The 18,170-nt window shown below is 36.8% G+C and overlaps 1 protein-coding gene across 2 annotated transcripts; it reads left to right on the forward strand.

Moving 5' to 3' along the window:
• Positions 1–617: 617 nt before the first annotated feature.
• LOC105051387 (protein phosphatase inhibitor 2) lies at positions 618–17,730 on the forward strand. Of its 2 annotated transcripts, XM_010931811.4 has the most exons (5): positions 618–822; positions 5,102–5,168; positions 8,317–8,432; positions 8,538–8,696; positions 17,078–17,730. In XM_010931811.4, exons 2-5 carry the CDS (start codon positions 5,164–5,166, stop codon positions 17,338–17,340), a joined length of 543 nt encoding a protein of 180 aa, XP_010930113.1. In that variant the 5' UTR covers positions 618–822; positions 5,102–5,163; the 3' UTR covers positions 17,341–17,730. The 2 variants fall into 2 exon arrangements, with proteins under 2 accessions (XP_010930113.1, XP_073099718.1); XM_073243617.1 differs by lacking the exon at positions 5,102–5,168 and having other exon boundaries at positions 698–822; positions 17,078–17,535.
• The last annotated feature ends 440 nt before the right edge of the window (positions 17,731–18,170 follow it).

The raw sequence follows: 18,170 nt of genomic DNA on the forward strand, positions 1-18,170 counted from the left end.
AAAATTTTTATTTTTGAAAATAATGAAAGTAGGAATTACTTACTTTCATTTTGTTTCTAGAAATAATGAATATGGCATTGGAAAGAAATAAAAATGATAGTATCAAACATATATATATTTTTTTCCTTCAATTTCTATGAGTTATATTTTAAAAATAGAAAATAAAAAAAAATAAAAGCAATGCTGGTGCTAAATTGTCCTATATCTGTCATTCATTTTTCATTGATATAATTAGAGTTTTAAGACTATGGTTGAGATTTCAATTTTTTCTTCTTTTTGGGATTGTGGGTGGGGGATAAATATTGGATTTCAATCTAACACGCATCCAGCGACAGGAGTCTGTGCATACGAGTCATCAACCTGCTACAAAAATTAAATTATTCAATCTAAAATAACAGTACACTACGTGGTTTCATTGGCAACTTGAACCATTCAAATAGTCAAATAAATAGATAAGCATGCACTCCCAGCATCTAAAGTTCTGTTGCAGTTGACCCGTCAGCCGCCCCCGGTCCAGAAAAAAACCGAACCGGACAACGTGAGCCTCACACGGAAAGTAAGCCGGGCCGCCCACGGCCCCGCACTAGTGGACCCTGTGATTGTTCTCCCGGTCGGGAGGAAAACAAAAAGAAAACCCGGTCCAATGTCTCAAACGTTGAGCGAATCCGTTCCGTCCTCGAAGTTTTAATACGCGTCTCCGCTCGACCGGTCCGTTAACATCGCTTGTGTCGCCCTCTCGCCCCTTCTGGAGGTACCGGAAGTTAAAGAAATTCCCCAAAATTCGTCTCTCTGTGCGATTTCTATTCGGCTCTTTGATTTCGGGTAAGCACAGAAAATTACTGGATTCGATTGCTATTAATTTCCCTATCTATTTCTTATTCCTGAATTGTAGCTTCTGGTGCATTCCATAGCATATTTTTCGTATTTTGATGATGAAAAAAATGATCAGATGCATGGTTACCAGGTTTTTATGCGGTAGAATCGATTCCTAGGATTCCATCTTATGAAGATGGTTTTAGGACCAGAATGCATGGATTTATTGGTTAAATTTTACCGAACAATAAAAACTTGTTGGTCCTCAGAATAGTAAGTTCAATTTCTTGTTTTCCCCCCTATCTGTGTTCTTGGATATGAACCTATCCAGATTGGTCTTCCTTTTGTTGTTTAAGTCAATTGAAATAAAATAATTATCTACCACCCTATGTTAAGATGGCTTTCGACGAAATTAATGCATAATTTAGGGTTACATTTCTTTTTAAGGCCATGGTCTTGATTAAAACTTATGGAGTGCATAGGGATTTGGTTTTTATTGGAGGATTTGGAGTCAAACCGTGGCTCATGTGGTGTTCATGAGAAACTTTCATTAAGTTCTTGGTTTAGCGGATCATGGCCTAGAAGCAAATAATTTCTGGTAAGTTAGGTAGAACTATAGCTCTGTAGGGCGCATTTCTAGAGAACGTAGTGAGGTGTAAGGTCGATTTTAAGGCGTTTTTAATTTATACTCTGTTTTGCTGCAATATATCCACGGATTTTATACAAGGTTTTCAAGATATGTGTCTCATGTGGCATGGCGTACTTATATTTTTCTTTTTTTTTTTTGAAAAAAAAAATCTCATAGTTGTTCTGGATGTACTAATTTACCATACTATTCATTTCTTTAAACTATTTCTCCTTACCATCTTTCTTGGTTGTGATACCAAATTTTTTACTTGACTTTCTAGGCAAAAATTCCATGATTGTTTTCTAATAGGCCTATTTTAAGTTGTTCATCATGTCAAAAACAACCTACTGCTGCACAAGTTGACTATTTGATAACTTTTTACTTTTGACTAATCTGGAAGCCAGAAAAGCTTTACTCCTTTCATATGAAATAAAAGGTTTATATGAATTATGATGCATTGTGTGTTACCAGTCTATCATGAATTGGAGCAAGAAGTACATGCTAGCATGACATTTTATGAGGAGTTTCCACGAGCTTGGAGGGCATGAAATGCTAAACCACTCTTCTCAAAGTTGTTGCTAATTCCACATGATTTCAAATATGAAGAAGAGCTGTTCAATACAATTTTAAGTTGCAAATTTGGAACTGTATTTTGTAATGGCTTGTGGTTGCTTGATTTTTATTTCTTTTAGTAAAGCATAGTTTTGGTTGTAGACTAGGATTTAGAAATCATCAAGGTACAGAACTGTACCAGTCTGTAGCTACTATGTTATGTGCCTCAGTCAGGTTCAGTATGCCCAAGCAGCAATAAAAAAAATTAAAAAGAAAGTTATCAAGACTTATTAGATTTGTATCTTGGTCTGGTGCAATATGAGGCACCTCAGCCTGGTTTACCAAAAATGTGTTGTAACAAACCGCAGTCTACTGGTTCTTGGTCAGTAGGGCTGTCATCCATATGTTCTCAATCCTTGGTTTTAAGTGATAGGCTTACCAATACAAGTCTAGTTGCATTAAATTTTTAGCCCATACGTAAATTATCCTTAATCACCATTTATGCAATCCAATATGACTCCTAGAAGATTTGGTGGTCAAGTACAAACCTGTTATGGTTGCTTTCAATTATTTCTTGGAATCATGTCTTAAGTTTTTTTTTCCTTCTCCATATTTGGGTAAAGAGCCTCGTAAAAAAAATCATCTTGTGCAATTTTTTGTCTGATTAGATGCAAAAAAAAAAAAAAAAAAAAAAAATCAAGAAAACCTTTAATCTTCTTGTTTTTACCCTAGAACTCATACAAAAAATTAGACCCTTAACCAAGGGTTTTCTATTGACAACTAGTTTTATTTGATTGGAAGTTGTACTTTGCACTAATTGTCTAAAGTTTAGATGGAAATTATATTCTTTTCAATCAAAGATGTTTGCCTTTCCTTCAAATTTTGGTGTAGGTTAAGTTGAATTTTTGAAATGAAGTTTTGATCATAGTTACCTTTGAGAGAATTTTTCATGAACCAAAGATAATTTATAAACAATGGATGTAGATGATGGTGGAATTGCCAAGAACAACAAAGGACGTTGACATGGAACAGTCTTGGTGGCACACTTGTGCCTAAATTAGGGGAAGTAACGGTGAGGTAGTTGAAATATAAGCCACAAAAGTGGGTACACTTCCACCAACTTAAGTTGCGACTTGACTGACAAATATGCCTATTCCATTTTGTGCTTAGGAAGAGTTTGTGACTATGGATCTAGTGGAGTAAATATAATGAAATCTTAAGCTATGTTAATCAAAGGATATGGTGCTCGCCAAACATATGATCAGTAGAGTAATTTTTGGCCTGGGTCTGGTTTGTCCATTATTCTGTGTCCATGTCTCCTTGTAGCTGGGGTATTGAGTATGATGATAGTGGGTTATTTTATTATAGTTTTAAGGTAGCTGGGGCCATATATTCCTTTTAATAACATTTAAAAAGTATGTTTGTAAAATTTATTGATAATGCAAATGAGTTACAAAGACTATTCAATACAAAAATAAAATTTTTGGAGTACAAGCAAAATTGGAAGAGAGTGTAATATTTTACTGAAAATGCACTAAAGTGGAAATGAGATAATCATATAACAATCCCCCCAAAGTGCAATATTTTAGATTTAATGAGGGGATTCTAAACTTGAGCAGTTCGAGGCCTAATTCAGGAAAAAGAAAAACCTACCTGCTAATATATAAATAGAGGCTGCTGCTCTCCTTTTTTCCTGTAGTTCGGGATTCTTTACGTTCATATCTATTTAGTCAAAAGGATAGTTCAATCGCTTTGAGGAAAAAGTACTATAACTTGGATTAGTATTTCAAATAGGCTGATATCGGGTCTTCTGTGTGATATCGATCTTCTGTTTTATGATAAGCATTTGCAGGCAGAAAACTGCACAAAAATGGGGATCACTCCTTCAATCCTGCAAAACCAGAACAGATACTAGTGGGTCTATATGAAACGTAGTAGTCCCTATTGAAAGGTTTAAGATATGAAAGACCCAGAACTATTAGAATTGGTTCTGGAAATCGAAACTGAGCTCAAGTTAATCTAGATTGGCAGACGGAAGATTCAAGAAGAGTTCTAGGTGCGCTAGCAACTGCTTAGAAGATTGATATAGGATGGCTAGGAATTAAAAGCAAACCCTGGATGTCGTTGAAGGTTGGAGAGTGTTATTGCTGGTTAGAGGTGAAAATATAATTAGTTTCACCATTTCCAATCACCATCTGCTGGTTGAACATGCATAAAATAAAAGATGAATAGAACATTTTTTCGGTGATCAAACTTCATGTCCAAGTGTACCTTGAATCAACAAGCTAAAGTTTTATGTTTTTCCAATTATAGTGACAAAGTTATTGCATTTATTAAAATTCATTCTTTGTTAGATAAGCTTTCTGATGTAAAAAGGATTAATATCTTTGTGCACATTAAAAGCTATAATATGGAATCTGCTTAAGTGATTTGTGTGAAGTTCAGACCTATATTGGCAAATATTCTAGAAAAAAGATGGAGGCATCTATTCCACTATTAAAAGCTAACTCCTGAGTGGTGTGGTGAGGCTGTGCTCTAGTGTTATCCGTCCCCACACCACATGCCACTCATGTGGCATATTCTAGTATATATAGATATCAAGCTCCTGCCAAGTTTACAGAATTCATACAAAAAATTTATATGTACTAAGTCATGTAGTTTAGAACTATTTTTGTAGGATTCCTACAGAAATTAAGAACTTGATATACTATCTTTTACTATGTATCACAACATAGTGGCTTCATCATATGTTTAGTTTTTTACTATATATTAGTTTGATTATTATAAATAAAGACAAACACCCATTGACATTAATTGGATTTCTCTTGCCAAATTACCTCGAGAGGTTCCTCAAGTACATTAATTCTTTTCCTCTTCTACTAGTCTTCTTTGTTGTTTATGTAAATTATTTATATTTTTCATAATTAAATATGTTTATCTTTCTTATGCAGTGGTATAGACCTCCATTCATCTTTTTACTCTGCAATTTCATTATTTGACATTTTTTCGTTCAAGACAGATGTAATTCGTGAATGATAAAAGTAGTTGCCCATATAATTGCATCAAGAGGCAAAACCTTTAAACTAACAAAAGATTTTGTACATGTAGGTTGATTTCACTTTGACTGTGGGAGTTCTGGTTGGTTAGGGTGACCCAGAATTCCAAAAAAAATGAGGTTAGTATATATTTGCTTCTCAAAAGGCTTAGTTGCAACATCTATAGTTGTTCTCTTATATTTTGCCAATACTGGTTGTCATCTAACCAAAGTTATTAATTGTTATATACTAATGCATAGGTTGCATTTTGTGTTATATAATAATTGGTAAGGTCAGCAATCTCGATACCAGCTACTATGTCGATATGTTACTGATTTGATACGGTATGGATTGGTATGGTACAGTATGCATCTTGTACCAAGACAGCTCTCAAGCCCTTTTTGTCACTTTTTATCATGGTATCACTTGAAATTGGATAGCATGGATTGACATGGGTCAGTATGGTATGGTACACACTCTGGTTTTGCATGGTCCCAATTGATACGGTTCAGTATAAGGCGGTACAGGGCCTGTACTGATCTGAATAGTGTTTTCGTGCTGGTTCCAACACAATATGGTATAGTATGCTCCATACTGAGGTCGGGGTGGTATGGCAAATATTGTTCCACACATTATCGACCAACTTAACCTGCAGTATAGTGGTATATGAAATTACCTTGATGAGACCATGCAAGAGTGACTTTGTAACCTGTATATTATGTTTGTGATGTTCATATTGACTATTTGTTTTGAAATTATCTAGGACTACATATTGAGACTTGATAGTGCAGAAAATCATGTGTTCTCATGCTCTCCAAAACTTAGTAAGTAGCATTCTAATGCAAGCATTGATTACTAGGTCTTGATGTATTGTTGCTTATATATGCTTATTGTTTAGCAATGATTGAATTTGTAATCAGAGTTATTGGGGTTTAAGGTTTAAATCCCAGACTCTAGCCCTTGCTGATCTAGGGCTGAGTTGAGCTGAAACTAGGGCACTCCTATCCTGACACTTGGGATAGGTCAGTGTCCAAGTGATTAACTAGTACATCCTTTTTTTAAAAAAGGTTAAGATTTTTCTAGAAGTTGCATGTCAAGGTACGTTTTTTGAGCTGGTCGTTGGATTTTGGCATGAGCTCTAGTGGATTGAGAAAAAATGAAAATAATAATATTTAATGAAACACCACCAGGAACAAAAAGTGTGATGAATTTAAATGACATAACAAGAAACTATAAACAAATGCTAGAATCAAGAAAGAAGAGAAGTTAAAATGTTGTCCTAATGAATTACTAGGATGCCAAACTGTCTCAAGTGGCGAGGTGCATCGGTCCCCATCTGCCTTGGTGAGGATAGACTGAGTCAAATTGGGCTTAAACCCCTGATTTAGCATGGATTTTAAGAACTTCTAACACAATAATTTGCTAGATGTCCTGAGGTAGTTCTCTAGAGTTCCAAGTTGTCTTAGGCTGACAGTTTGGTATTTTTGATGGCGTGATAATGCAAAATCTTGTCGAGTCATGAAACTGATCTCCAAAGTTATATAATTTTAACAACCGACTAACATCCATATCCATATTCGTAAATCCATCAAAGATTAATGGAATACAAATGTGTATAACACTATCGGATTATATCCAAGTCCCCAGTAGCTTTAATGAATTCTAACGGAAAATGAGTAATAGTTCTAACATGTTTTTAACTTTATTTATGTTCAACAATGTTATCTTTTATTTGTTGTGTCATAAAGTTTGACTACTTGGTTTACATCTGCTTTTATCCACTCTTATTAGTATTTGATTTGTATTTATATTTATTTAAAACAAATATGGATATGAATTTTAGCATCCTATTGATATCCATGCCCATGATTGTGTTCAACAAGTAAAAATGGACATAAATATGGATATACTTATGTGCAATCCTTTTTTAGCACTAGATGTTGGATAGCTAACCAGTGGGTGGACTTTCTTAATTCCATTTAACCATTCCTTAACTACTTATCTGTGGATTTGTACTATCCCTTATTTGTTTGAAGTTTGAGGGTTAGCAGTATAAGTTGTGGGGAAAAGTGAAAAAGAGGGAGAAGAGAGTTCAATAGTTAGGGGTGAAATAAGTTTGTTTACTTAAGGATATTTTGCTGTGTTAATCATGCAAACTTTTTGCCCCATTTTTGGATGATGTTTGGCTGGTTAAGTGCATAGCCATCCACTAACTTTCATTTGACCAGTAACAGAGCATATGAATATGTAGCTTATAAACAATTAAGGGCATTGTCATAGATTATATTATTCACTCATCTTTTGTTAATCCATGTTAGACCTTTAGGGGACTCCTTATCACAAATTATGCAGCCTATGGTGGTATGGCCTATTGCATTAAAACTCTTAGGTCGACTTCCTAGGTGACTGCTCATGATAACACTTGCAAAAATCTGACACCCTCAACTTTCCTTTTGACATACTTAAAACACAAAATTAGTTATGAGCCATAGAATGCCTTGGCTCAGCGGACATGTAGATCTATTGTTTTGATGGATCACTTGCATCTATGAGACATATTTTTTACTTATGGATGAACTATGTTGTATTTTACGCTAGTCCATCACAACATTTCATAATTTTACATCGTCTTTCTGTTGAATTCTACTATGGTAAATTGTCAAGAAATATAACTGTGTGTGTTCTATTAACTATTCCAAAAAAATGTGAATATGCGCACATATACCTATTCCTAATGTGTGATATCTGATATTAGTATCTAAGCAGAACTGGACTCATACCTAGAAAACTGACCAATGAACAGCATACTACATTGTTGTGTGGTAATATGATAGGTCTCAAGGAGAAAGGATGTGCATTTGCAAAACACTGGAATAATTGAAGACAGGAATTTCTATTTAGAATGTTTGTTATGCTGGTTGATCTTTTGCAGTTTGTATGCTCTATTTTTTTTCAATGCAGTACAACATACACTACTTTGATCTAGACTAGAAAAATGAAAAACATATGATGAAGGATGACATAAGTAGACTAGCTGGGATTTCTTTTTTCCCCCGTTTACTGTCATACTTGAAATCAATATTTGCCATTTTTCTATTGTAACGTTAACATTTGCTACTTCTTCATTATTGGCAGATGCTTATAGTTGACTGGAACCATAAAATTGCAATTTGCATTATTTTGCTATCGTTAGACATATTTCAGAGCTTTTCACTATGATCTATAATGTTATATTAATTTCGCAATGTGAGTAATCAGTTTATTCTGTTCATGATTATTCTTTACTAGGGGTCGTGTGAGATGGAATGAGACAAACTTGGATGAGATTGAAGCAAATAAACCAGTAAGGCAGAAAATCACTGAGCCTAAGACACCATATCACCCTATGATTGTTGATGATGATGGTTTGTCTGTGCAACTTCTATTCCATCTGCCCTATCTACTTTAACCTATATTATCATAACACAATTTTTTTAACTAGCAACATAATGAGATTCTTGATTTTGTAGGTTCTTTGTCACCACACTGTGCTTTTGATGAATGCTTGGATGAATCTGCTCATGCGGAAGCAATTCTTACTGCCTTGAATGATGTAGCTTCTTCAAGCAGAAGGCATGGGGGATGGACATCTTCTGAAGATGAAGCAGATGCCATGGAACAAGATGAAGGTTGTTACCTGCTTCTTATGGCTTTCTAATGCTGCTACTTAGCTGTTGGTCTGTCTTTGTCTTGGCATTGCTATCTTCTTGCTGTTATTACTTTTATGTTACTGAATGTCTAAATGTACCTTTTGTATGTTGGATACTTAGGATGACCAGGTTTTGGTTTACATGCTGCTTTTGTTGTTTTAACATGAAACATGTACTGTTCAAGGGAAATCATTGAAAGGAGTAAAAATGACATCCCAATAAACACGTTCTTGTTTACTTTTTGCCTACAAGCTTGATGATGCTAGTACAAATAAATTGTTGGTAATATAGAGGCTCTTGTCATAAATGGCAGAAGATAGAAAGATCAGCAGTATGAGCTTCTAGAAATTAGAATGATTGCCTAGTGGGCCTTTGCCTTTGAAGAAGCTGTTTTCTTTTGTTAATGCATTGCTTGTCAATAGCGAAGTTAAAGTTTGCGGTTACCTCATTCTAGTTTGGCCTTTTCACCTGGCTACGTAGGCTCAAAAGTCATACTGAAAAGGAGGTAATGGGAGAAATTTTAGTGTTTTTGGCTAGGTCTTTGGAACAGAAGCTAGTTGTGAAAAGGTTGATGAAAGACTGGAACTGGGACTGACATTTTGGTTACCTGGAGTTAGGTATGGATTTTGTCACCTGACCTCCAGCCGGTGTTTTTCTTTTCATGCGGTTACCTAAAAGATTAATTGAAGAAAGCTTGGCTATTTTGTTTATGCATTTGGAACAGAAGTTTAATCCTGAAATCTTGATGGATGACTGGAATTAGGGCCACCATCATTACCTGTGATTCTTAGCTGATGCACAGTCAAATAATCCACATACACGATCCTTATGAGGTTTTTATGGCTCTTCAAAAATCTATTGAGATAATTTCGTGAGGTTTTAGACTGGAGATCTAAAAGGCAACAGTATTTTGCTGAGATGCGGAAGTTCTTGAAGATGGTTGTTCAAATATGGCAATGCAGAAACTACCTTGAATATCTTGGAGATCTCTTTGGGGAATTTGAAAAGGTTCTAAGAATGCAGGGCATGGACATCACAAGTGAAAAGTCAAGAGAACTTTCAACAGGATATGGAGGCCATGAAGAGTTCGGTTAAAGACTCGGATGAGATTAGAGTTTAGGGTTGTTTGCTGCTTGTTTTGATGCCTTTTTGTTCAGCTTGGTTCTTCTTGTTTTGGGTGTTTTCTTTATTTTGATTATTTATTTATTGGTTAACCTGGAGGTGGAAACCCATCTGAACCTGCAAACTATAGAAGCAGTCGTTACAAAAGGAACTAGCTAAGTTGGAAGACAGTGTTCTCCTAGTTTTTTCGATATGGTATTTGTGATGTCAATTTCTAGTTCTGGTACTACTACTCTTAATCTTTAAGGTTCAGGGTTTTCAGTATGATGATTGGGTTCTTTTTGTTTGGAGTTGGACGGATTTGACATCTTGCACATAGGACATTTGATCAAGTCTGTAAGGCTTCTACAAGAGGTAGCCATTTGCAATCTTGATCTCCAGAATCCTTGATTTATTCAAGCCATCGAGATTGACAGTTACGGAGAATGGAGGGAAAGGATCAAATGAATAAAAGAATAATGAATAAAGAACAATGGAAGATCAAAGGTAAGTAGAGAAATGGAGTGAGAAGAAGAAAGCTAAACAAACTGGAAAGAACTGCATGGCATAAATATTCAGGCCATGTGCCTTGTACTAATTTAATTAGCTAGACTGTTAAGCAGGGCTAAGATTCCAGATCAACCCTCATAAATGGCTGATCACTTATGGGTGCACATATGTTTAATCCTTAAATGCTGAAACTAGTAAAAAGTAGTAAATTTTTGCTGAAACTTAAAGTCTTGTTTTGAATATATGGATCTTACTTTGCAACTTTCCAACTTAGATGTCTGCCTGCCTAACTTTAAGCTAGTCTAACTAAATAAATGCTCCATTTAATAATCTGTTCAAATGCATTCCCTCAGATAGATTTTAAATATTTGAACATATTTGACATTCTGCTTGTTCAAGATCTTACTTACAGTACGATATACTTTGATGCACGATGTACAATTTTTCAATTTAGTTGTAGAGCCAAAAAAAAAAAACTCTCACCAACAAATATCTCTAATCGAAAAAAGGGTTTTGAAATACTCATGAAAATGATATTGGACTTTAGGAATCACCTTTTTCGAAATGATAATAGATATATGGGAGTCCTTGCTAGCTTTAGAGTTTTGATGTGGATAACTTGACACTAAGGCTCTCTAGCAAAGTTCACCATCTCGGTACCAGAACCCCTATTGGTACCATCCTATTATAGTGTTGGTACGTGCCTGTGGTATGGTAAGAAGTGACGAGGCATACCTAGTGTCAATATGGTACGAGATTACATACCAGTTTGGTATTGGTATGGTACAGTACTGATCGATACGACAAAGCTTGCTCTCTAGCATGACTATGATTTAGCGGAATAGGATATTGGTGGAAAGGCAAATTGGGCATCTAATACTTGAGGTTATTTTCTTTATTTTATTAAATCTTTTTACCTAATATTGTTTTACCTAGTGAGCCACAAGGCGTATAATCTTGCATTTAAAATAAACTCATCCAATTGAACTTCATATTTATCTTTGATCAGCGTTCGAGAACCTGGTTAGTATTGGTCCATTCTAGGCATTCTAGATTGGACCTATGACTTATTGTCCGACTCACACAAGATTTTAGGCCCTTGCAAATGGGTTGATGGAACACAGATATGGGGTGTGATATTTATGATGCTTTTCCCCTCTCATTCTTCCTAATTTGGTCGAATAAGGAAATTCTTGGCCAATCTAGGGCATTAGTGAGGCATTCAGTCAATGAATAGTGGCCACTAGTGGATGGCGATGGATGGTAGATGATGGTGTTCATCTTGTTTCTTTCTTTTTGTTTCTTCTCTAAATTCATCTCCCTTCCCCTATGTTCCCTGTCCTATCCTACTTTCCCTTGTCTACTTGTCCCCTCGGTCTAATCCTCTTCCACCTGTGCCTGTTTGCCCTCTCTATCCCCCCGCTCCTCTCATAGTAAGTTTTGGGATGCCAACATGTCCAACGTGTTAGTATGGTAACACCCTGAAATCACACTAACCTAATCTCCAACCAATACCAGCATCGGCATCAGGGGATTGGTTGGGTGAATGGATACGTCAAAGATCTTAATTTTGTTTCTCTAGTCAATGAGGTCCCAATGCTTCTTTCCGCTCTTGGGTTGCACTATAACGGGGATGCCTATTATCCCTCATTCATCCTTGGTGATGAAATGCTAAGCACTTAATAGAGAGATGGCTAATGGTAATATATATGGCTTCTGTCCATGAAGAAATGGGCCAGCAATAGATCACTTATTAATTGCAGCTTGTTGCCTCCTTGTCTCTAGGGATTGGCAGCGAGATTGTGATTCTTTCAGGGAGGTTATTCAATCTAATGCAGTCAATCCATGTAGAAGGCAACCTATCAAAATCAATGGTAGTTTATTGTCCCAATATTGCCCACTCTGTGGTTGAGTCACTGGACTTTTGCATGGATGTCAGGAGGCAGAGGACATGGGAGGGTACCTAGGTGTTCCCTCGTGTGATGTTTGATTGACAAGAAGTGACACATGGTTCATAAAATACCATATCTTATGGCATCTCAAACTGGGAAATGAAAGTTTCTATCATTTGTTGGGCATCTGACTCTACTCCAATCTGTCTTATGTGTTTTGCTCCTTCACTTCCTACCGAATGTAACTATTCTGCAACATTTCTTGCATTGGCTCAACCAAACTAAGAGAAGCTCTCTGTGGGTACATGACACCACTGCGAGGAAGCTTCCCACTGTGTCTTAAGAATTTATATGCCAACCCTAAGAACTGCAGGGGGCTAGGGAAGGATCACAAATGTCGATAAATGGTGGCAAGCTTTTTACTTACCAAAGTAGTGGGCATGGCGGTGATCCATTAGCATCATGATTTCAAGGTTGTTAAGGTCTAGGTATGGCTTCGAGGGTTCTTGGCACAATTGCTCGACCAGTCGACCCCAAGTCTGAGCTCTCCAATCTAGAAGGTCAAAACCAAAGCCACCTTCCTAATTGCTGATAAATTTATTGGGTCTATTAGTGATGGCTATTAGCATTGTACTCACTGAATCCTAGTTTGAGTATACTCCATTATCCAAGATGGCAAAATCAGTGGATAGGAGCCTTCTCAGTCAGTTATCTACTGTCAACAACTTAATTTCTAAGGTACATAGTACAAGATTCTACTGGTTCAATGCTTTTTGCCTACAGCGGTAACTGAAGTCCTTGCTGTACACCAACCTGAAGGAAGGGTTGAAAATGTGTTTTATTGGGACGATATTTATAGTACTTGAATTTCTCTTCGACAGGTTTACAAGAAGATGCTATTTACAGTGATAATCATAATAACTATGGGTGGAAATGGAAGCTTCCGGCCCATAAGAGGGTGTTATGTGTCTTTTGGAAATTTGTCATTGGGAGATTGCTAGTGGCTGTTCTAGGACCTAGGTTGCACATGGATGATGAGGACATGGATCATTTATTCTCTCTGAAGGCAATCTGCAGTATTGTGGGTGTGGCAAATGGTATCCTCCTTCCTCCAATGACCGAATGCCAAGCAGTCATTGACTTTCTTCAGAGGCCACCAGATACCAAGAGTATGAGGCTGGCACAGTGTAGGCTTCTCTATATTCAATGGTCAATATGGAAGGCACAGAATAGTGAAATCTTCAAAGATGAAGCCAAGAATTCAGCCTCAATAGCTGGATAAGGAGTCTATGTTTCTCCATTCCATTTTGAGGGAAATTCAAAGGTCAGTTGGCTGTCCATGCCTTTAAAGTTTCCGTATCATGCGGGAAGGGAACAGACCCACCAATCTCCTTGCTAGATATGCATTCACTGCCTCCTGCCCTTTTCTTTGTGATGCATCCTATCCCTTTGAACTTGTGCTTCTTGCAAATGCTGATGCGGCCTCTTATGGTTTTCCTCCAATGCAGCTCTTCCTAGTGTTCTATTCAAGGTCTCCCTGCATGCACAAAAAAAGGAAGGAAAAATTTATCTTTGACATGGTAAATGTAAAATTAATTTGGGATTAGGTACATTTCATAGCATCAATCCTCTACAGAAGGCGTGAATTGCCTACAATCATTTTGGTATTTGCCCAATCCAATGCAACCAACAAAATAAGACAAAACCTTGTTCTCGTTCCCAATAACTAATCCAATCCAGCCTATCACAGATGTGACTTCAACAGTTTATCGAGCTCAACATAAATACTTTTTGAACATCCTAGCTGACTGACTTGCTCTGGATTTGTTTCAGTTGGTGTTCTTGTATCTGCAAGCGGAAACCCATTGATTTTAGCCCATGCTTGTGGACTAATTGAATCTTAGACATTCAGTTCAGCTTGTACACTGATCGGATTTATTTTCATCGTGCCTACTACCTACAATAACAAGACTTGTCAGGCTAGACCTTAAGCCTGGCTTTTAGAGTGCCTGCATGTGACTGCAATTATGGACATTCTAGGTCACACATGAATGGAAGCATCCCCATAGACATGTAATCCTATGCACATGATGATCTCTTTATCTAAACTCTTTCCTTTTTTTTTTTTTTTCAAATGCTTAGAAGGGGGCCGAGATAGAGATCCATTAGTTTTTACTAGGCTGAAGGCAGGACCCAAACTCAGGCCAGTAGCGCCCAGCTCCTAGTGACTTTAAACACTTCCATTGGCACCTACGATTAGTTATTGTAGTTTCCCAATTAATTGATGAGAACCATATATCAGATTAAACCTCCAATTATAAACTAGATTATATGAACCTAATACTGGACAATAAATATATTTTATGCGAAATAGATGCTTATTATTTGTGTGATTTCTAGAAGTAAGTTTAAATGCTTCTTCATTAGCATAAGCTTTGGAACTCCATATGCATTATATGGGCAAGTTTCATTGTGGAGCTCATAATAGGTTACCACACGATAAGAATAGTTGCTACAAAACATGTCCTGTAAATAACAAAGGGCTTCCCACTTGATGCATTTGGGAAACTAATTCGATTCAATTTTCTTGTATTTGGAGAACATGCTGTGGAGGGTTGGTGGGAGCAAATATGATGCTGTCTGTGTGAAGCCAAACTCAAACTCTTTTCTTAGCACCACGGCTCCATCCTATTGAGAAACAAAGTTAAGGAATTGGCACAATTAAGGAGAGAGAAGTGCGAGGAGCAATGTTTGCCGTCTTGGTAGCAAATCTCATACTAGTACCATCATATTACAGTATCGGTATGCAATTCGGTGTGGTACAAGAAGTGCATCAGTACGAGACCGGTATGGTGTAGTATGGTGAGGAGGCTGCTGAGCTTGATGATCCATCCACTGTGGCTGCTGGTTGCTACCTGGGTTACTGCCTCCCACCAATCCAAACCTCAGGGAGAAGAGAAAGGGAAACGTTGACATAGTTCTCTTTTAAAATGACTATTAAATACACATCCATTTATGTTAAAGAAAACTTTCATTAGCTCCACGAGAGACAAGAAAAGAGGGAATGTAGAAAGAAGAATAGTTGTTTATCAATTTCCATATTTCTAATGCATGAAACTACACTGTCAACATTGTATACTGTACTGCCCTGCCTGGATATGCAAAAACTAAACCACCATATCAGGGATTTCCCACTTTCAGGAATTTCTTTAACCATTGTTTCTCATTTCTCAGTTCCCATGTATGTACTATCTCTGCAGCTATTTTCCCAACCTGGCAGTGCTACTTTTAAGACCTGTGTACTTATGCTATTTCATGTAGCAGAGAGTCATCTCTGTTACCTGTTTTCAATTTTTCTTCTTAATAATAAAGCATTCGTGCATTCTACTGTTAGTCAGGTAGTGGGTGCACATTTATCTGTTTATATTAAGTAATTCACAATGCTTAGTTATAGTGGGAAATGAAGTTAATCGAAGGAAGCAAAAACATCTGACTTTGAAATTGTACATAGATGGTTACTGTTGATATTGATTATTTTTTTCACTGTAAAAAAAACTACCATTTTTTTTTCTGTCATGTATGTTAGCGTTAAGTAGTTTTGTTATTGGTTATGATCAGTTATTTGTTGATGGTTCCGCAAATTCATTTTTCAGCTGCCTGTCACATTAAGCCTTTTGTCTAGCACTATTTTCCAAGCAAAGCCACTTTTTTGGTCCTTAGTTGCTCATTATTAAACCTAAATGACATCATAGAAACAATCTTTAGCTTCAACCAGGGTTCCAAGCTAATGGAACATCCTGGCAAACTGGGCTCATAAAGGCAGTTAAATCGCTGAGCATTTTCATCTCTCTCTTTTGGTTATCAAGCATTTTCGTATTTCAGAAGCTTGCACTAAGTTCACCTAGAAAATATGTTGCATGGATGCTGAGCCTAATATACATCTGAGCCTAATATGGATGTGATGTAAGATTTTTAAAGTTAAATGTGACCTTATCATATAGGACACACCTGGTGTTGGAGTGTGTCCTAACACACACCTGTGCAGTTCCTTTAAAAGGCTGACCACAAGCCAGTTGTGATGTTTGTGGTTGGACCCTTCCCCTTGTGAGACCTTACCTTAGGGATGAATGAGGCCCCACATGTGCATGTTTTTATTCCCACACAAGGTAATGTGTTGGAAACGCCTTAGGTAATTAAGCAGGGCCAAGGACTCCAATTAGTAACATCTAGCTAGCCTTTTTGGTTAATGTCTTGGGCCACTAAAAATGGTATATTGGTAAACTTATATATGGTGCAAAAATTGTGTATGGTTTTTTGAGTCTGGTCCATAGAAACATATATCAACAACAATTAATGGGACACTCTTACATGGAGGTCGTCTACATGTTAATTGTTGCCTTAATGGAGCAGACCTCATAAAGAAGAATCTCTAAGTACGTGCAGTATGGGTTTGATATTTCGTTGTCTTCATAGAAACATAAGCTGATGGAATTATTTTGGTCTCTGATATGTGGTAAATTTGAGTTTTGTGTTCTTCACCAGATACTTCAAAATCTTTATATATCATATTTATCTAGAAAATGCTGTTTGTTGATTTCTTAGTCAAATTAGTGAGTTCTAAAGCAATGATGTGCATGGGCTATATTTTTCCCTTGTGTTTTCTTTAGTTTGAGGTTTTTTCCTCTCTTGTTTTTCCATGGTGCTACTTACTGATCATAAAGAAAATGTATGATGGCCTATATAGGTTTTAAGAGCATTTCTTGGCCAGTTAAAAGGGTGATTTACTGGTCTCCTTTTGATATACTTGGACCGCCCATACTGATACATTTATTGTGTTTTCCCATTTCTTCTTATCAGATTCCGAAACAGAAAGAGCAAGATTAAGTTTCAAGGAGCACCGGCGGGCTCACTATGATGAATTCCGCAAGGTGAAGGAATTACTACGGACTGGATCTCTTGTAGATAATGAGGCCGATGAGGACAACAACGGCCAGGAAAAGGGTGAGGATTCAACTTCTTTGATGGATGGTGTGAAGGAAGCTGACCGTGGAGAGGCTCAAAATACCAAGCTAAATCAACATCCGAAGATGCATCCTCCATGTGATGCAGTCTATAAATAATATTTGTTGTTAGTTAAGGTAGCATCAGAGTTTAGCATCGAAATGCATGATTTACTCTCTTTTGTTGCAAATGCTGGTTCATGACTGAGCAAAATCTGGGGTAGCACAATCTGTTTCTCACAACATTACTTTGCAAAGTGAAATCTCCAGATCTCCAATCCATGTAAACGTTGATTGTTTTATTTCGCAGTTTTCTTTCTTTGGTGAGAGCAAATATTTCTGTAATTTCAGAAGTAACATGTTGCAAGACTTTCATGAAAACCGTGTAAATCCTGTAGCCAGGTGGTGGCCTGTCATTGAATAATGTGGGTACAGAAATCTGAGACCGAGAATGCTGTTAATATAATTTTTTTTTCTTGGGAAATGGTAAACAATTCTGTGATTGCCATACTTTCTATCAGTTGGTTAAGAATGTCTTGATCCACACACTCCAATGCCAAAAGATAAAATATATGTAGAATTGTCTCTTGTTTTGTGAGAGTGGAGCTCCTGTCATGGCCAACCGCTCACCTATTTCCTTTGTTTCTAGTTTGGTATGTCATATATAATGCAACGTATTTTGCAGCTATTCATGGGGAAAATATGAAACACTGCCCATTGATTTACGAGCAATTCATGTGTCATCGTATCAAATCGTGCTCTCTTCCTGTCAATATTGAGCTCTAATTTGAGCAAAAGAGCTAGGCTACTGGTGATTCTGAACCACTTAACCTATTTAGCTTTTCTAGATTGCTCAAAGACAACCTCAGTCCAAGCCAACCATTGAAAACCACGACGCTTGTTATGTTGCTTTCTTTTTACTGTCTTGTTGACATCCAAAGAGAGATACC

The sequence above is a fragment of the Elaeis guineensis genome, chromosome 9 (assembly GCF_000442705.2).
Source record: "Elaeis guineensis isolate ETL-2024a chromosome 9, EG11, whole genome shotgun sequence".
In the NCBI taxonomy this organism is placed as follows: Eukaryota; Viridiplantae; Streptophyta; class Magnoliopsida; order Arecales; family Arecaceae; genus Elaeis; species Elaeis guineensis.

What these genes read in the sequence shown, in the direction of transcription:
- LOC105051387 (XM_010931811.4), top strand. An exon ending in TATGATTGTTGATGATGATG is followed by an intron (nt 8,433 to 8,537) that starts GTTTGTCTGTGC and finishes TTGATTTTGTAG; the next exon opens with GTTCTTTGTCACCACACTGT. An exon ending in TGCCATGGAACAAGATGAAG is followed by an intron (nt 8,697 to 17,077) that starts GTTGTTACCTGC and finishes TCTTCTTATCAG; the next exon opens with ATTCCGAAACAGAAAGAGCA.